This window comes from Sceloporus undulatus, chromosome 7 (assembly GCF_019175285.1).
Source record: "Sceloporus undulatus isolate JIND9_A2432 ecotype Alabama chromosome 7, SceUnd_v1.1, whole genome shotgun sequence".
Lineage (NCBI taxonomy): Eukaryota > Metazoa > Chordata > Lepidosauria > Squamata > Phrynosomatidae > Sceloporus > Sceloporus undulatus.
In genome coordinates this window covers 40,612,633-40,633,756 of record NC_056528.1, presented here as the reverse complement: position 1 = coordinate 40,633,756, position 21,124 = coordinate 40,612,633, and the positions used below count along the sequence as shown (strand labels likewise).

Here is a 21,124-nt window from a genome sequence, read left to right as displayed (position 1 = left end):
ACATTACAGCTCAGGCGGTGGGTTGTGCTGGTCTATGATCGTAATAAAGATGAAGTGAACTGAACAGGTGGTGGGGGCATAGCAGGTGACCCCCAGTTGGCCCCTTGCCCTTTGAAATCTTATCCCCCCCTCAGAAAGGCAGACGCTGTAACACTTTTAATGCCTTATTTACCTGCTTTCGAACTGTTATATTGGCAGAAGCAGGGACAAGTGATAGGAGCTCACCCCAACATGCAGCACCTGAGCCTCGAATTGCCAACCTTCTGATCTTTTGATCATAAGAACTGGCTTCTTAACCACTAAGCTACCACATCCCACATGCAATGTAAAAGAAAGAAAAAATATGACTGCTTAGTTAATTAAACAAAACAATGGAACTTCTGAGTAGATGTGTACAGGATTGTTTTGTGGGGTTTAGACACAACTCCTCAACCTTTGGAAGTCCCTTGATTAATGAAACCCCTGTATAAGAGACTTGGCTCTAGAGACTAATAACACTCTACCCCAACAGAGGACATACAGCTGGCTTTACTCAGAAGCTGCAGATTAGATGCTGTATTTGACCTCAACTATTAGCTCACTCCAAATTCAGGTGAGCAGTAAATCTGTTGAGATTATGTTTGGCAGAACTGAGCTTTGGGAGGCATGCATTCACAAACAATCTAGGCTGCAATGACAAGGAAAAGGAGAAGCAAAGCTATTATCAGAGAAAGCATTTAGTATGAGAGAGTTAGAATACCTCCAGTCATTATTGTTCATGTAAAAGCATACTTATGTTGGGTGGAAAATGGTCCAAGGAAAACAGGTGCTTCCTAGCCCCATTTTATTTTCATCATGCTAATATCAGGATAGCAGAATCAGTGGGTAGAAAAGTATGCCTAACTTTTCACTTACCCTAAAATTCCTTCCTGACTATGATTTCAAAACAATCCCATAACTATATACCTTTTTCATGAAATAAATTGGCCACCCATTGTGAGATTTTTCACATTTTTGGTAAACTATCATAGTTTTCATGTTTTGGCAGACTAAGAAGATTATCACACTAGGGCTTACCATCTCTCAATTGCCCCTGGATTGTTGAGGAAGCGCGCATGTATGAACGCCTGGCACACCTTCTCAGTGTCAGGGAATCGTTGGCTCTGTCTAGCATTACTGAATCATTCAGGGAGAATGAATTTCCTCTTAATGCAAAGTTTCCTTTAAGAGGAAATTCACTCTCCTTGAATGATTCCGTAACGCTACAGGGAGCCAATGATTCCTTGACACTGAGGAAGTGTGCCAAGTGTTCATACATGTGCGCTTCCTCAATGATCTAGAGACGATTGAGAGATGGTAAGTCCTAATGTGATAATCTTCCAAATGATGAGACTAACAATGAGAGCCATTCTAAGCTGGACTTAATTCAGTGCAATACTGCCAAATACTGTGATATAAGCAAATGGAACATCACCACATCTTAAAATTTAGGTTCTCAGCGTAATAAGGTTCATGTTATTGGGGGCTAGGAAGTTTTTAAGCACTATTAAACAACATTGAACTGAACTGGTTCTTCCATATCAATGAGCAGGCTCCATAATGGGGAAAAGGAATGGGGGGGGGGAAGTGAAAATTCTATATTCAGAGTGTAGTAGGGTGGATATGTCCATACATAGCTATTCTCCTCTATGACAGTGAAAACTTTGGTGTTGCATACCAACTCCTTCCTCAGATCCCACCAGATCAAATGAGGGAACTGCAGAAATTTGAGATGAAAATACAGAACAAATCACTGCATGAAAATGCTAATAAAGGAAGTGGAGCCACTTTGAAGTAGCAGCAAGAGGACAAGCAGACAGTTTCTCAAGGACTTCAGCAACAAGGAAGTCTTATTCTCATTTCTTTCCAAAACGGACAATGTTGCACCCTTGGCCTTGAGGAATTGTAGTCAGTCTAGACTGTAGGTTACTAAACTGTTCCCCATGCTATGCCTTTTTTACCCACTATCCCCTATCTACTGAATTATGTACCTTGTCGACTTCCTACAAGCTCACTGCTAACGCAGTGGTAAAATGCCTGTACTACAGCCACTCACTCACTCAAACCATAAGGTTGCATGTTCAAAACCAGTGAAAGGGCTGAAGCTCGACTCAGGCTTGCATCTTTCAGAGGAGGACACTAAAATGAGTACCCAGATTGTTAGGGGCAATTAGCTAACATTTTCTAAGCCACTTAGGGAGTGCTTAAGTGCACTGATAAGCGGTATAGAACTGTACTTGCTATTGCTATTGCTATGTTATTTTCAGCCACATCTTGAAGCCATAGCAAACTGCAGGCCTGGCTCTGTGAGTATGAGCTAAAGTTGCTTGTCCTGTCTCTTGCCATCTTCAGTTTCATTGGTTCTCAGAATCTGACATGTTGTAGAAGTGCAGTTCTTGCAATAGTATTATTGAATCTGTTATTAAAGAAATCCTGACTTGTGTTTGGTTTTGACTGCTGATATTTTAAAGAAAAGTGTAGAATGTGTTCTCAGTAGCATCAAGAATCCTTGCTGTATGAACTGTATGATTAATACTGTAAAATTGTGGAAAACAAGGGAAAACATTTTGTAAGAATGAACATAATTTTTTTTCCCTGGTAGATTAAGGGGAAACTACTTGTAAGACAATAAAAAACCCTCCTCACAAAAACCACATCTGCCAACATGGAAATCAGTACTGTAAATTAAAATATACCATTATAAATAAGGTTTATTATACTTTACAGATCAGAGAACCAGATAAGCAGTTCCTTTCAAAAGAGCCAGACAGCAAACATGATGAGAACTTGAGCTAAGAGTCCTTGCTGACAATCTACAGTTTGACTGGTGAAAAAGTGGGATCACACAGCACACCTGTTTTAAGTACAGTTACATCAGATATATACGAGCATGTGATATTTTCATTTGGATAGTCTAGTTCATGGATCCTCAATAACATTTAAACTTTCAAGTAAATGTTAAGCATACTGTGTAGAAGAGCCTTTGCTTTGTTTCATTTTTAAATCTATACAATGTTCGTCAACTACTTCCATGAGTGAGTGTTACAGTAGGCATATGGATCTTCTATACCCACCTTGGCTTTCCAGTTCAAGAACAGAAGGAAACCCTTTTACCTGTGATCAATCCAGTCAAACTTAAGCATTTTTAAGGCCAATTTATTCTGATAGACAACATTTAAGCAGGTAACTAAGTTTTAAATGATTTTCAAGGTATATAGCTCTGGTAAGGCTGCACTTAATATGCACTAGAAAAGAAATGTGACCGTGACTTGCATTTAGTTTTTGCTACACATTGTCTAGTCTGAAGAATTAGTGAGGGCTCCAGACAAATATGCAGGTTCTAGATGAGCTTAGCATCTCCCTTTAAAGGAGGCAACATGTGACAAAAAGTGGAAGCACATGCCACTTGTACATCTGCTCTTTTAGTGCATATATTGTTATGTGCAAAAGCACTTTCTATGTGGCATTTAACGTTGATCCAGGCAGGCAAAGAACATTAGATTAGGACAAAGTGAATCTATTCCCCACACCCCACCCCCAGCAACCTAATCTTATATTAGCATTCATACAATGACAAAACAAATCCCAAGTTCTTTTATATTCCTTTTTCTTCCATATAAAGAAATGTAAAGAAATGAATACAATCCAGTAGGAAAATTGTCCCACACATCCGACTGAATGGAATGCAATTGATCCTTTGCTCTTCTTTTCAACAGAGTTATCAACAATCAAAATTCCATGTGGACTGTTCTCATTGATTTGTGCACCAGAGGCTAATACTATGACATGAAGTGTACATTCATTTATGTATTATTGCCGGAAGGGTGATAAAGTGGAACACATTAATGCAACTGCAGTAGGCATTGTATACATGTTAATTATGTGATAAATAACAGGGAAGAACAAAAACATTACATCTTATGTTAACAGAAGATAAATCAAGTCATTTTTCCAAACAGTCTAAAAAGACAGTTGTTAATGCCAGGTAGCACTTTTAATCTGTAATAGTTTTAGTTAAAATTTTGGATTTTTAATCTTTCTAAAAAACAAAGCAAACCAAAAAACAAAACAAATACCATTTACCATATTAAATGCAAGGCATTTGGTGTAAATATTTGGAAAAAAATTACTATGTTAAGGTCTTCTTAAAAATGCTATCTTGCATAATATAAAATAATACGTCTTTGAAAAGCTTACTGTATATACTCATGTATAAGTCTAGACATTTTAGTCAAAAACCCGACCCAAAAAACATGGGTTGAATTATCTATGGGTCAATGTACCTTAACTCTCATTTAATAATAATAATAATAATAATAATAATAATAATAATAATAATTTATATCCCACCTCTCCCTTATTAAAAAGAAGAAGAAGAACCATCTCCTTCTCTGAGTATAGTGGCAAGAGGTGAGAGTTTAGTCCATCCCAGAAGAACCTATAAAAGCACCACAAAAGCTCTACTGCCTCCAGTGTGGTGCTGCTTCTGAACCTTTTGAATGTCTGGGTGGACAAATAACAGCATGCTTTGACATCACTTTCCCTTCCTTCATCCTTTACATCCTTTGTTACATGCCCCTAAGGTTTACCCTTGACTTATACATGGGTTATATCAATATCCACCATTTTTGCCCCACAACCGGCTCCCAATTTATACATGAGGTCAACTTATAGTCAAGTATATACGGTAAGTAATAGCTTGTAAGCAAATGAGAGGGATTGAGAGATGTGTCGGCAAATACATACATAAGGAGATGAAAATTGGAGCTGGATTCTCTCTTTCAGGATAATTTATATACACTCAGAACAATCCTATATTTACCTGGCGTTGTGTTACATTATTTTCAATGAAGTATTCAGACTACTGTTTCTAGCCAATGTGTTTAAGACTATAGCTGGAGATTTCTATCAGGGAGAAAAGGGAACACGCCACCTCCTAACTCATGGCATGACATGTGATGTTAGTGTTTCTAGAAGGAGCATGGTTTACATTGTCCGCACTACTCTATGTGTGTGAATCATGATAGGAACCAGCCCTCTGCATATATTGGCCTCTACATGGAGCTCCTCTGTATCATCTTACATTAAACATGTGGCAGTAGTGGAAAGGGTGAACAGATGTTCTGCCACCACACCATAAAGAACACTGACTTGACAGATGTGTGAACTATTATCTGTCTGTCTGTCCATCCATCCATCCATCCCCCATAATGGCATTAGTTCTATCCAGAGTGAAAACACAGAAATAATCATGACTTCAATTAGTCACTGCTGAATTCTCAGCAATTTCATCAGGTCTAAATCTAGATCCAAACCACTGCCTTTCTTACAAAATACCTCAAAGCAACAACAACTTTTTATTGTGCAGTGCATGAGACAACACAGATTAATGAGAAATGTAGGGAGTATAAAGAACTTTACCTTGGTCTTTTAAAATGTATATGCATAAAAATTATTGCTCTTTTCTTTCAGTATGCAAAAGGAATTGGTGAAAGATATAAAGTATATTTTCAACATAAATAAATTAAGGGAATGAGTCCATAAACAACAAAGTGGAGACAAGCAAAATAAAATAAAATAAAAGGTTTAGCTTATAGTTACCACCATTCACACGGAATGATGATTAATATCACTTCCTTTGTCTTTGCAAAAACTACATTATAAAGCAACTATAGCAGAATGTTCTAAAGTCTCTCTTTGTCTTGTCTTGTCTTTTCTTTCCTTTCAATTCTTAATGTTCTTGCCCTGAATACCTTTCAGTAGGGCAGCTTGAACAGTTCAGCGCCACTTCGAAAACCCCTCTGGAGATCAGACGATAAAATTCTTCAGCAATCAGGGAGAGAGGACAAAGGGCTTTCTCGTGCTATTCCCATATTTCCATGTTTGCTGGCTTAACATCATTGTATACGACTGCAGTACTTAACAGCTGATGCGAAGACGTTCAGAGCTGGCAAACAGAGAAACAGCATGAGAAAAGCCCCTGCCTTTAGCATCACATCTCCCACACTAGCTTGGCACTACCTGCCAAATATCCCTTAGCTTAATACTGTTGGGGGGGGGGCAGAAGGGCAGACTAAGTTACTCAGTTTTTAAAAACAAAAACACAAACAAAAACAAAATTGAACAACAATTTAGACAGGAAGGAAAATTGAAAATTCAGGCTTAAGAGGGAAAGCACTTTATATAGCAAAAGGCAGCAGGGATGTTATCCTTACAAAAGACATCTCAGGATATATATCTAGACCTTTAATTTAATACACATTCCCTCTCCCCACAGGATTGAAGAACTGTACTTGTACCTTTTATCCAATAAACAGGCAAAAGGTCTCTGAAGGTGAAATTCTTAATGCAGAATTATCAAACCTTCATCAACTACAATTCATAGTATCCTTTGGAAGAAAGCGGCAACTAGTGTTTAAAAGCTACAATATAGATCCACAGTGTAATATATGTCCTAAGAGGACAAACATTACCTAACATAACACAACTATTACATTTCCTCAAAAGGGGTATGTCAGGCTCCAACTTTTTAAAAGTTCACATCTTTATAAAATGTCATGCAGCCAAGGGATCCTTCAATTTTACTGGACTTCTAGCTGGGAAAGTAAATAAGAATGTATTTATTTGTACTCTCTAGCAATTTATTATTTATAGACAATCACCTATAGACAATCAAATCTCCTGTCCGCAAGGCAACCGGTTAACTACCATTTTGAGAATTGCTTTAGTCTGCTCATATTGAGCCATGCTGAAAAATGTCGAGAGTCAAGAGAAAGATGGGGTATGGAGGAAGAAAAGAAGTTTGAAACAAAATAAAGTAATCAGCACTAATGGAAAATACAAACAAAGTGGGGGGAAATGCACAGAAGCAGCGCTAGACAAAATGATTACAAATTAGTAATAGAAATAAAAAACAGAGGCAGAAAAAAATCACAAAGTAGATATCCTATAACAAGAATACTATAGGACCTACATATAAAAATAGAACTTTAAGGCAGGGATAGGAATTACATGGCCTTCTAGATGTTGGATTTCAACTCCCATGAGCCCACCTGCAATATGGGTGGTGCAGCCCAGTTGATTTTTCTTCAGCCATGTCATTCCGCCACATTAATAGACTATAGGCCCTTTCACCTCCTTGACAATTATAGCACTATGATTCCACTTTAAGTGTCATGGCAACACCCAATCAAATGCTGAGGCTTTCAGTTTAGTACTTTCCAAAGTGGTTAGATTGCATGCTCTGTGAGGCAAATGGCTAGGTCAATGGTAGCAATGCTGCTAGCAGGGTTACTCATGTTAGACAGACTTCTCCTGTGGAGCCAGACTAAATGTGCCAAACTGCTACTGGGTACCAGCACTACTTGGGGGTGACTCTGGCAGAGGCTTTCTCACAGACAATGGCCATGGCATCATAGCAAACACTTGTTAGTATTCCATAGAAAGAGGCATAGTGAGCCCCTTTTGAATGTCTTACCAAGAAAACCCTATGATAAGGCAATCCAAAATGACACAAGAGATGACACTCACATGTTGAAAGGCACCCAACAACCTACTGGGGTACAGTACAGTACAGTGGGCTTGGATGTAATGTTCTACAGTGGCTCCATTCTTTCTTAAAGGGAGGGGTGGCCTCAGAAGGTGGAGCTGGGGGATTCCAGCTCAATTCCTTGTCCATTAGCCTATGGAGTTCCTCAAAGTTTAGTCTTGCCCCCTCTGTTATTTAACATCTACATGAAATTTCTGGGAAATGTTTTCTGGGGTTTTATAGTCAGTTGTCAACAGTGTGCTGTCTATCACTTCTTTCCACCTAACTCCAAAAAAGTTGTTCCTGAAGGCTGTAATGTATGCCCAGGTTTCAGTAGTGACCAGGAGTGCTTTTGCACAGTTGAAGCTAGCATGCCAAATGCACCCATGGTGAAGCTGTATGTAGTGAAGGTGCTATACACCTTGGCTACATCCTGTTTGGATTACTGTAATACACTATACATGAGGGTGTCTTTGAAAAGTGCTCAAAAACTTGAGTTGTCCCACTGGCGCTGGCTATAGGGAGCATGATAATCCCACCCCTACTTTCACTTCACTGGCAGGTAAAAACATTTTTGTGCTAGCAGGCTTTTTCATACTGACAAAATCTGGGCTTTTAAATGATGTGGGATTCATATTTTAAGGTTTGCATATATAGCCAGAGTGGTCTAGTGGTTAGAGCATTAAACTACAGCTCTGGAGATCAGGGTTCAGTTCCCAGTTCAGCCACAGAAAATTGCTGGGTTTTACTGGACATGTCACATACTCTAAGCCAGTCAGAAATGACTTGAAGGCACAAAGTAACAACAACAATATAGTTTTTAAAAATATATTTTTAATAATATATTTTATATACTATTTTAATGTTCATTGTTCATTATGTAATCACCTTTTAAAAGTTATATTTAAACTTTTAAAATGTTTTTGTGTTGTTTTTAAATAGTTTTGTTTTGAATTTTCTGTTAACCACCTTGAGAACCTATATCTGGATATAAATAAATAAAATGGCAATGTCCCTAATGATGGAACTGGACTCAAGATGAAAGGACATTCAGCTGTTAACATGCTCAGAGGTGAAAGGAAAGTTGGAATTTACACAACACATATTACAGGAACATGGGATGTGCAAAGAATGAATCAGAGGAAGCCAGACATAGTAAAACAAGAAATGTATAAATATTTCAATACTTAGGGCAAGTCAGCTAAAGTGGACAGGAATGGGACATTTTGAGTCAGATAATTGCACATATTTTTACTCGAGAAATTAAAAATCTAAGAAGAAATGCCATTAAAAGTGAGGGGAGATATAACAAAAGCAGTCAAAGGACATAATGCAAAATTTGACTGACATTAATAATAATAATAATAATAATAATAATAATAAGACTTCAGAGAAAACCCATCAATATAACCATAATCCAAGTTAATGCACCCACTCCAGAGGCACAAGATGGAATTAAAGATTTTGTGCTGAAGTCTAGGAGGAAACTAATCACACATCAAAACAGGACTTCTTGGTAGTCATAGGAGATTGGAATACAAAAGTAAGAAATACAGTAGAATCAAAGATTGTGAGAAAATTTGGCCTAGGATCAAGAAAAGAAGCAGGAAAGTGACTGGCTTAATTTTGTGAAGTCACCCTTTGATCATTGCAACTGAAGCCAGGGACATTGTCATAGAATCATAGAGTTGGAAGAGACCACAAGGGCTATCCAGTCCAACCCCCCTGCCATGCAGGAATTCACAATCAATGTAGCCCACGACAGATGGCCATCCAGCCTCTGTTTAAAGACCTCCAAAGACGGAAACTCCACCACACTCCGAGGGAGTGTGTTCCACTGTTGAATAGCCCACACTGTCAGGATGTTCCTCCTAATGTTTAGGTGGAATCTGTTTACTTGTAGCTTGTATCCATTGTTCTGGGTCCTAGTCTCTGGAGCAGCAGGAAACAAGCTTGCTCCATCCTCAATATGACATCCCTTCAAGTATTTAAACAGAGCTATCATATCGCCTCTTAATCGTCTGTTCAGTGACTTATGTGCAGGGGCAAAGAAAACTACTATAATAATTGAAGCAGAAATGATGACAACAAAAAGGCAAGAATAAGAGTCCTTTTCCACAAGATCTGAGAAATCAAAGGAAAATTTAAACCAAGAGTAGGGATGCTATACAACCAGCAGAAGAACACATGACGTGAACAAATACAAATAAAAAGATTATGGAAACAATACAATGAAGAACTAGACAAGAAATGGAAGGATAACATAGTAATTCATGGAAAAAACATTAAAAGATGAACCCACAATTTTAGAAAGTTGAAGCTGCACTCAAGGCAACTGGGAGTAATAATTCACCATTAGGTGAAGCATACCAATAGGACTGCTTCAAGCTTTACAGGCAGAATCTACACCAGTTCAAACTAAAATCTGTCAGCAAATGTGGGGAAAAACACAATGGCCCACAGATTGGAAATGGTCAATGTACATTCCACTCTCCAAGAAAGGGGACACCAGGGATTGCAATAACCACTTGACCATTGCAAATTATCTCCCATGCAAGCAAAGTGATGTTCAGAATTCTTCATAAAAGACGTTTATGGAGAAAGAAATTCCAGATATCCAAGCTGGGTTCAGGAATGGCATAGGTACTAAAGATCATATTGTGCAAATAAGTTGGATGGTAGACTGTACCAAAGATTTTAAAAAGAAAGTCAACCTGTGCTTTATAGATTATAGCAAAGCCTTTGATGTTGTAATTCATGAAAAATTATGGCTCACTCTTAATGAAATGGATGTGCTACGACATTTGATTGCCCTGATGTACAACCTGTACTCTGAACAAGAAGCTAAAGTCAGGAAAGAACACTGGAAGCTGCACAATGGTACAACCAATGGTGCATGTACCCATAGAACATGTGCCACAAGGCATGCACAAGCCCCATTGTTTTTAAAGAGGCTCGAGCATACACAGTATTTGCCTTAAGCCGGGGGGGGGGGTGTCGGGGTCTGGAATGGATCCTCCACGTAAGGAAAAGTTTCACTGTAGAATCATAGAGTTGGAAGAGACCACAAGGGCTGTCCAGTCCAACCCCTTGCCATGCAGGAACTCACAATCAAAGCATCCCCAACAGATGACCATCCAGCCTCTGCTTAAAGACCTCCAAAGAAGGAGACTCCCCTACACATCCGGCTCACTTAATGGTTGTCTAGCTGAGGGAATCACCAAGTGTTTAATGTATTTTCACAGCCAGAGAGGAGGAGAGGTGTTTGTGAGTGCCAGATGCTTTAGATAGTAATGAGGCAGAATGGAAACTGAAGTCAAGAAGTCAGAAGACTAGGACTTGGAAGGGCAAAGCAATGAAAGAACTAGACAAGATCCTTAAATGTAAATATAAAGTGTAAAGTAAAAAATACTGAATACTAAAGTTAGAACTGTCCATGTCACTGTTTCTATGTATGGTTGTGAAAGCTGGACAGTACAGAAACCTGCTAGCAAGAGAATAAACTCATTTGAAATGTGGTCTGGGGAACAGTTTTACAGATACACTGGACTGCTAACATGGCAAATAAATGGGTGTTACAGCAAATCAAGCTTGACCTCTCCCTAGATATCTAGATGATTACATTGAAACTGTCATACTTTAGACATATAATGAGCAGAAATAATTTACTAGAAAAGGCAACAAAATTTGGTAAGGCGAAGACAGTAGGAAAAGGGAAAGACTACATTCCCACTTGTACCCTCTATTCTGGTAGTCAAGGTCTGCTGTCCCAGCCCAGGCTCTCCACTGCCCCATCCCGGATTCATCCCTTTTCACTTGCTGCCCCTCACTCCTGGAACCTCCCTACCCCACAAGCAAGGGACATCACTTCTTTAACCAGAGCCACATATATTATTTGTGATTAATATTTTCCCCTCTGTATGTCTGGGACTTCAGTTTCCAGAAACCCAAGCTTAGTCCAAAACATCAGGTTCTGGAATGTATTATTATTATTATTATTATTATTATTATTATTATTATTCTTTATTTATATAGTGCTGTAGATTTACACAGTGCTGTACGTATAGACAAAATCGATAAAAATGAAACCTGCCAATGGCATACATTCTACAAAATACAAATAAAACAATCGATAATAATACAAGATAGAATTAGATAAAATAAGGAGTCAACAGATTAAGTACATCAAGTATCAAATAAAATAAAATATCAGATAACAATTGGATAAACAGTCACACAAAGCCTGGAAATTCTTCCCTGAACAATAACAAGCATTCCCAGGCATTGTTTGACAGTTTTATCCGATTGTTATCTGATATTTTCTTTTATTTGATACTTGATGTACTTAATCTGTTGCCTCTTTATTTTATGTAATTCTATCTTGTATTATTATCTATTGTTTTATATGTATTTTGTAAAATGTATGCCATTGGCAGGTTTCATTTTTATCGATTTTATTGTCTATAAGTACAGCACTGTGTAAATCTACAGCACTATATAAATAATAAATAATAATAATACATTCCAGAACCTGATTTTTTGGACTAAGCTTGAGTTTCTGGGAACTGAAGTCCCAGACATACAGAGGGGAAAATATTCATCACAAATGATATATATGGCTCTTTCACACAAATTCTGGGGTCTGTAGTTTGGTAAAGCACTAGAGCTCAATAGCCTCAACAATCCTGCTCAGGTCTCACAGACTCAGAGTTGTGCTTTCCTTGATTGGGTCAATCAAGATAGACTCAAACAAGGAAGCCACATCTCTGAGGGGCTTTACATACATCCCCTAAGGGGCGGTGAGATGGCGTCCCATTCCTAGCTAAATCGGGGCCACGGCAACCTCATGTCATGGCCCTCATCCAGCCTTTCGAAGGTGCAAAAAGGAGCCACAAAAAGTGGTTTTGCACCTTTGAAAGGGCACCACAGCTGCATTGCCATGGCTATACGGTACTCCTTTGGTGCTGCATCGTATGGATGCAGTGTTGGAGGAGCACCATGATGCTGTGTGCTATGTGGAGCAGTGCGCAGTGTCAGGGCACTCTGGGTGGTGGAGTCGGGTGTGCATCCTGAGGACGCTACGCCCCAACTCTGCCCCCATGCCAGCCTTAATAGCCGGTGTGTACAGGGCCTGAGTTTCCAAGACATGAACAGGGTTGTTGAGGCTGTGAGCTCTAGTGCCTTACCAAACTGCAAACGCCAGCATCAGGGATGTAGCTGGGGAGGGGGGGGGGGGCTGGGGGGCCCCCCCCCCCCCCTTGATAAAAAAAAAAGTGTGTGCTGCTGCGCCACTGCACCCAAGCCCCCCTATAATGGTGGCGCTTAGTCTGGGGCCCCCCCCCCCTTCCCAAAATCCTAGCTACGTCCTTGCCAGCATTTGTGTGAAAGGATTATATATATCATATGTGAGAAATGTTTTCCCCTCTGTATCTTTGGGACTTCAGTTCCCAGAAACTCATCTTAGTCCAAAACATCAGGTTCTCTATCTTAATTTATAGAGTAAACCAGAGTAAAATGCTAGAATTCTCTACACCATACTGTATCATATTTCATGTGGAGGAGGAGTACCACCTGATTCTGCTGCTTGAATATTAAACTAGGCCTATATGATGCAGAGTAAATATTGGATGGCAGCCCTGCAGTCTGTAGGTTAAGGACAACTGAATATGTCTCCATGAAAAGAAACTAAGAAACTAACTGTATGGATAAAGAGAAACACTAAGAAAAGAGCTGTGTTACATGTTTCACCCAAATCATGCCACATGCAGTTCAGGGGTGGAAAATGTGTGGCTAAGGGCCCAAAAAGAAAGGCCAAAATAAAGCTGATTTGAGTCACTTTGGAGGTATGCTGTTTAAGTGATGCATGTGTCCTAAGAGGCTGGAAGACGCGCCAAAGCCATGTTCCAGTCCTAATGCCATGAGGCACAGCTTCTGGCCTCTTAAGATGCTGTTTAAACAGCATACCTTCAAAGTTACCCAAAGCAGTTTTATTTTGGCCTGTCTATTCAGGCCCAAAGTTTACAAAAGCTTGCACTACAACTTCTTTCATTTATGTATTTTATGTGTTTTATGTAATTTTGTAAACTGCTTTGATCTTTTTGGAAAGGTGGTATATAAATAAATTATTATTATTTCCCTCAGTCTCAAAGCTGCTACAAGTTCTCTTTGCATAGTGATATTTCATACTAACATGGCTATGTCTTTGAATTCTGTCTCCATATGTTGTTGAATTACAACTGTCTTTAGTCCTAAACAGAACAAGAAGAGATAAAATGGATAACTGCTGCTGCAATCTGACAATATCTGAAGGGTTAAAAGAGTGGAAGGGAATTATTAAGAAAAATGACCCTTCACTTCCAGCCTGAAATAATGCAGTCCAGAATCATTATTATTCTATCACACAATCATTCTTTTCTAATAGTGAACTCAAGTACTTACCTGCTAATTGTTAAGTCAGTAAAATCATGACACTGGGGGGAAAAATTTATATGCTGGAAAATTTCTCTAAATCTGCAGAAGTGTACAAGTTCATAAATAAGAAATACAAAAAGAATATTTGATTGTGCTGAAGTAAAGTATCACCAAATGTTATGCCAGAGACATAAGAGTTTCCAGGCACTATGAAATGTTGGTTTGTCAGTTAAAAGACAGAACACATAAATAAGGAAGAAGAGAGAATAGACCTACCTACTCATGTCTCTAACAGACTACAGCAAACATTGTTGAGACTGTGCCTGAGACAGAGTTTAGGGCTGCAGATACCCCTTTTTCTCCTTCCCACACCTTCTCTTCCCTCTTCCCTCCCCACTATATAAATGAAAACATGCCCAGCACTGACCTTCAGCTCTCTGGCAGTATTGGAATGTAAGTCAGACCCTTCTACAGAAATGAATATGTTTAACCAGTATTTTTTTGTACTCTTGAAACCCAACAATATGTGCCTTTAATACATACCAAGCACCTACTTTTTCCTACTAAAAATAAGTATGTGAGACCTAACCCCCATCCCCAGTGAAGTAGAGGTTTTTAATCCTCTGTCACTCCTTTTATCCTCTCCAACTCCAGGAGAAGGAAGCATGCTTGTACTGTGCATATGATAAAAATCCTATACCCTCCCTCCAATATATATGTTTTCCTTTGCAAATTACAGTTTATTTATTTATTTAATTTTTATCCCGCCTTTCTCCCAAGTTGGGACCCAAGGCGGCTCACAATACACACACACTCATACACATTAAAAAACACTTTAAAAAACAATTAAAATAGTCCAATTAAAATAGTAAAAAGTTTTTAAAATTACAACATACAAAATTTAAAACATACAGTTGGCCCTTCTTATACACAAATTTTTTATACATGGATCCAAGCATCCACGGTTTGAAAATGTTAAAAAAAAGTTTAATTTTCAAATATCAAACCTTGTTTTTCCATTTTTTACAAGGGACACCATTTTGCTATGTCATTATATTTAATGGGACTTGAGCATCCATGGATTTTGTTATCCACAGGGGATCTTGGAATCAAACCACAGTAAGGGTCCACTGTAAAAGGTTAAAAATAATCTAAACTTATCCCTCCATTCCCCAATAAAACCAGGCCTGCATGATTTTAAAAAGCTTGCTGCAATAAAAATGTTTTCGCTTGCCGGCAAAAGACCAGGAGGTAGGGGGCCAGCCTAGCTTCCCATGGAAGGGAGCTCCACAGGCTGGGAGCAGCTACTGAGAAGGCTCTCTCTTGTGTCCTCACCAAACAAGCCTGGGATGGTGGTGAGGTCGAGAGAAAGCCTTCCCCTGAGGTTCTTAGGGCTCTAAGTGGTTCGTATAGAGCTGTACGGTCTCTCAAATAGTCTGGACCTAAGCCGTGTAGGGCTTTATAGGTCATGACCAGCACTTTGAATTGTGCTCAGAAATGAACCAATAGCCAGTGAAGCTGTTTCAATACAGGAGTTATACGTTCCCTGTAACTGGATCCGGTCAGCATTCTAACTTGAGGCATTTTGGACCCGCTGACATTTTCAAACAGTTTCCAAAGGCAGTCCCACATAGAGCATGAATGGGCATAGCAAGTTCAATATTATATCTCAGATTTCCCCCCCCCCCCCCCTTAAAACAGAATTAAACATAATACAATTTAAATTAGAGATTAAAATATCTATTAAGAAAAAAGAAAAAAGTATAACAATAATAATATAATTAGGGCAGAGTGGTGGGCTAACACAGGATGTGAGAAGCAATCATTCTGTAGCCGGGTACTTCTGTTCAGGAAAGGCCTGCTGGAAGAGATTCGTCTTAACAGCTTTTTTGAAGCTGTCTGAACTGATAATTTGATGGATCTCGTCCAGCAGGCCGTTCCATAGTCTGGGAGCAATTTCATGGAAGGCTCTCTGGGAGGTAGCAGTTAATCTGGATTTTAAAGGCCTCAATAGATTCCTCCCAAATGACCTGAGTGTGCGGGGCGGATTATATGGAAATAAATATAGGTTGGACCCAAGCCATGTAGGGCTTTAAAAGTTATAACCAACACCTTGTACTGTGCCTGGAAACTGATAGGCAGCCAGTGATGAGATTTTAGAACAGGTGTTATTCGGTCACGCCTAGATTTTCTGGAGACCAGCCTGGCTGCCATATTTTGCACTAGTTGAAGTTTCCGGACTAGGCACAAGGGTAACCCCATGTACAGCGCATTACAGAAATCAAGTCGAGAGGTTACCAGTGCATGTAGTACAGTTTCTAGGTCCTTTACTTCCAGGAAAGGGTGCAGCTGGTGTATCAGCCGAAGCTGATAACAGGCATTCCTGACTGTCGCATTCACTTGGTTTGTCATGTGAAGTAATGGATCTAGGAGCACCCCCAGACTGCGAACACAGTCCTTTATGGAGAGTGTGACCCCATTTAGAACTGGAGGTTGCAGCTCTATACCTGGTTAGGGGGCCCCTACTCCATTTTGTACCTCCATTTTGTCTGGATTTAGCTTGAGGTTTTTTTCCTCATCCAGTCCATGAGGGGAGAAATGCCATTTGTCATCATAGCTGCCGACTGGGACATGGAGAAGTATACTTGAGTGTCATCAGTGTACCAATAACACCCTGCCCCAGGTCTAGCTGATTTCAGAAGCCAGAAACGGCAAGGATCCAGTATGCCCATAGTAGCCCTCACTTCTACAAGGATCCTATCCTATCCTATCCTATCCTATTGTTTGTGGGGCAATCAAGAACCACAGCAAGGGAGAAACACCTCTCAGTTTGCTTAAAGGTACAGACATAGGAGGTAGGAGCATGCCACTAAACCTTAAAAGTCACCATGTAGTTTGGATGTGACTGGCAACAGCCCTCCAGAGTCTCAGGCAAGAAGTAGTCCCTCTCATAAACTACCTGAGTTTCTACTGTAACAGAGGATGGTGCTAAGGGATGGGAAAGATGTTCCTTTCACCTTCCTGAAATTCAGTGAAGCCTGAAGATGTATCTACAACATAGATCCTTGTCTGGAAAAGCCCAGAGTGTCTTCAGTAATAAATATAACTAAAGCATGTCAGCCAGACAGCACTCAAAACTGTTTAAAACATTTTCTACTACACATTATTAACTTAAAATAACATATCGCTCAGTGCCTTTCCTGTCATGTATCTCAGATATTACAGCCACTGCCTGCAGTGTATTTTAGGTATGAAACAGACACAACCATCCTACAGAAAAGGATAGGCGGGATATATATTTTATACTCCCTCCAACTTAACTACATTGCTGAATGTGGTAATATCTACAAAGAGAGACATGATGTTCAAGGAGTTAATTTTCAGCTGGCAAAAGTAATTTAAATTCAGCTTGTAAACAAAAGGATACAAATGAACTCCATCATTTCTGCTGTAAGCAAGGGACATGTTGCCTCTTTTAAAAGAAATGAGGCAGGAAATTTTAAAAGTGTCTTGTGTGTTTTGTTCCTTTAAAAACAAAATACACCAGTGTACCAGCAGACATTTCCCTCCTATTGTGGAAAGCTTTTAATTATTAATATGATATGATTGTTGCCCCCAGAATCATGATCTAAACAAGAGAGGTGTTTCCCTTGGAATTCTCTAACAACCAAACAACAATATACCACCTAAATGTTCCTCTCTGCATCTCAGACAACATATAAATTGGAGTTTTGCTATTTAGCTACTGTGTGTTAATGTTATATGGGTAGATGAGTCTACAGCTATGTGTCCCTAAAAGCCTAACAGTATTTCCAGTGTCTATGATATTTCTCTCTACTAAATTCAGTGATATTTATGTTGTTGAGGTGTCAAGCAACCAGCTTTTAAGAAAGTGGATAGTATGTTTCAAGTTTGGAAAACAGCACTTAGTCTGTTAAGGCAAGTTGTTGGAGTGGTGGAAAGGGAGAGAAGCCTATTTGTTTCAGAGAGACTTTGAGCTACAGATTCAACCAATTGAAGTCTGCAATTCCAGACTCCATTAGCATTAAGAACCACTTATCAGATCCTGAAAATTTTATTGCTTTTTACCCGGCCTAGATTACTTAGATTCCCAAGCATAAGATGCAAGCTAGGGAGGACATGCCTGTAATCTCTCTTTTGTTTTGCAGATTTGCTTTACAACTACATAGTATGCAAAATGGGAAGTGCCACACTGCCATCTGCAGACAAGAATTGCCTCTTTATACGTTCATTCAGCAATCAAAATTTCCTCATAGCTAAGTCACTCCATTCTCATTTTCTTCCTTTTAGTGTTGATGAATCACAAAACTGTTTACTTCTCAGTGCTTCAGCCAAGCGTGAACATTCAGTGGCTTTTTAAAAAGAAAAATCTAAAGGCAGAAGAAAATAAAAGGAAGAAGATAAAGCAAAAGGGAGTGAAAGAAGCAGAAAAACAGAGGTGCAAGAAGAGACTTGGCATTACCTGTCTGGTGTGGATGGGGCCTGGGGTTTTGAATCCTCCTTGGCAGCTGCATTCAGAGACACTGTAAGGGTCCGAGCTACTGGAGGAACACTTGGAGAGCGAATCACACCCCACCACAAAGGTGTTGTCCAGAGGCAGTTCCTGAATGACATGGTGCTTCTTCGGTGGCACTGGAGTTTCAGGTTTAATTTGAAAAGTGGGCTGTGGGGAGGCAGACTTGTAGTGCTTTGCTAAATCTGGACTGTCAGGCTTAAAGGTGGTTGGTGTGGTGGCCCAGTTATATTTTCCCATAGTCTGTTCCTCTAGCTCTACAGGAATGTCCAAAGTGCCGTTGATGTGTTCATGACCACGATCATCGGGCTTAGATTCTTCAATTGTCACAAAGTTGAGAAGAAGGCTTTTTGGAGAACGCTTCTTCTTCTTCTTCTTTTTCTTAATCTGCCGGTTTTCTTGGTTTGGAGACACCCATTCACCACTCTGTTTACTTTTCTGGACAACTTTGTGCCTGGGTGTTTGGCGGCATCTTACTAGAGCAGTAACAAAGATCACCAGTATTACTGTCATGGTGCCTGCAATGATGGCAATGATTATCTTCACATAGTCATTGGTCTGTGGGGTTATCTCACCATCCCCAACATTTTGGCCAACTGGTGTTTCCATGTTTCGCCGCACTAGCTCTTGGACATATGATCCATTGGTGACTGTTTCATTCACAAATAAATGCACCAGTGCTATAGTATATAATGACTCAGGCTGCCCTAAATCATTGACTTTGATAACTAGTCTGTGTAATCCATGATCTGCTGATATGACCTTTTCTTTCAAAGAAACATTGCCTGTTAACTGATCAATCATAAACAATCCCCTTGAATTCCCACCTATAATACTGTAGCGAAGCTCTGCATTCATTCCTGTGTCATTGTCAACAGCAAAAACCTTTGTGACTACAGATCCTGGGCTGGTGGACATTGGAACCAAGTCATATGAGTAGTTAGATGAAGGCATGATAAATACAGGTCTGTTGTCATTCACATCAACTACATTGATAGTCACTTTGGCAGTTGATGAGCGTTGTAGCCTTCCTCCATCCACAGCCTTCACCTGAAAAGTATAAGACCCTTGCTGCTCCCTGTCAAAGGTTATATTGGGTCTTATGACTCCAGTGAGGGGATCAATAATAAAATTATCTTTTCCATTTAATATAGATAAAGTCACTGCTGCATTCTCTCCAGAGTCTGCATCTGTCACAGTGATGAGCCCAACAGTGCCATACATGGGTAGATTTTCTGGCACATAGAAATTATACTCATTGTGTGTGAAAGCAGGGCTATTATCATTTTGGTCCAAGACTGAAACTGTCACTGTAGCATTGGTCTGCAAGGGTGGCATGCCATTATCTTTAGCTAGCACAGTAAATGAATATCTATCCTGCTTTTCCCTGTCCAGCTTCCGTACCGCAGTCAGAATTCCTGTACGGCGGTCCAGATTGAAAATGGGAGGTGCATCCAAGCCCAGCATGTAGCTAATCTCAGCATTGCGGCCACTGTCAGCATCTGTAGCACTTATCTTGGTCAGTTGTGTGCCAGGGGCATTATTCTCGGGGATAGAAAGTCCAATAATGGGCTGCGTGAACACTGGGGCATTGTCATTCTCATCCTTAATTTTAATGAGGAGCATTGCAGATTGGTTCAAGGGTGGTTTTCCTGAATCAGAAGCCACAATTTTAATAGCATATTCCCTTGTGGTCTCATAGTCCAGGAATGTTGCTGTCTCCAGTAGAAATTGGTTATCAAATACAGGCTTTAACCTGAATGGCACATCATGATCTGTGAAGCATGTAACTTTACCATTAAGGTCAGCATCTTTATCCATTACAGTAATCAGGGCAATTTTAGTATTGAGTGGTGCTTTCTCTGACAAAAGAACAGTCCCATTCACAGGATTTATAATGTACCTAGTGTCTATTGATGGAATGTTGTCATTAATATCTGTGACATTCACTGTGACAGTTGCCCTTGAGGGTGTTGAGCTGCCATCACTTGCCAAGACAGTTAACTTGTGTACTGGGGACTCCTCCCGGTCCAGCAGTTCCTTGATGGTGATGAGACCAGTGGCGTTATCAATGGTGAACAACCTTTTGGCAAGGTTGGTAATTTGGCTACTAAAATAGAAATGGATTTGAGCATTTGAACCCAGGTCGGCATCAGTGGCATGAAGCTGAGAAACAGAGGTGCCCACAGGGGCATTTTCAGGTACGCTGACTTCAATATCATTATCCTTAAACACTGGCCGGTTGTCATTCACATCAGTCACTGTCACTTGGAGAATGGCAGTGCTAGATCGTGGAGGGTTTCCACCATCTTCCACTTTAATCTTCATCACATAGGTGTCCTTCTGTTCCCTGTCAAGGACCTGTTGTGCTATCAATTGGGGCCACTTGTCCCCCTCAGGTGTTTCAATTATATCAAGTCCAAATACATTCTGACCCTAAAACGATAAAAAAGAGAAAGAGGTATGTGTTATTATTTAGATCTTTTAAGAACTGGACAGATGCATGTTTGTAGAAAAGTTTCTTGAAAAGCATATGCATTCATCTCTATCGATTTTTCATTTACTTTAAGGTTGACTAATATGCAATACATCTATGTTCTGCTATGCCAAGAAATAAGGGTACAATTTTAAGG

At 39.7% G+C, this 21,124-nt stretch overlaps 1 protein-coding gene across 3 annotated transcripts in view; it reads right to left on the bottom strand.

Moving 5' to 3' along the window:
* PCDH11X (protocadherin 11 X-linked) overlaps positions 1-21,124 on the bottom strand; it is a 553,290-nt gene that overhangs the window by 381,216 nt on the left and 150,950 nt on the right. For 2 of the 3 annotated variants that reach the window (XM_042480331.1, XM_042480332.1), the window contains exon 4: positions 18,441-20,927. In XM_042480331.1, coding sequence (XP_042336265.1) covers positions 18,441-20,927 — 2,487 coding nt within the window. Of the gene's footprint in view, positions 1-4,382; positions 5,966-18,440; positions 20,928-21,124 lie in introns of those variants that run through there. The other variant, XM_042480333.1, reaches the window with a different exon arrangement.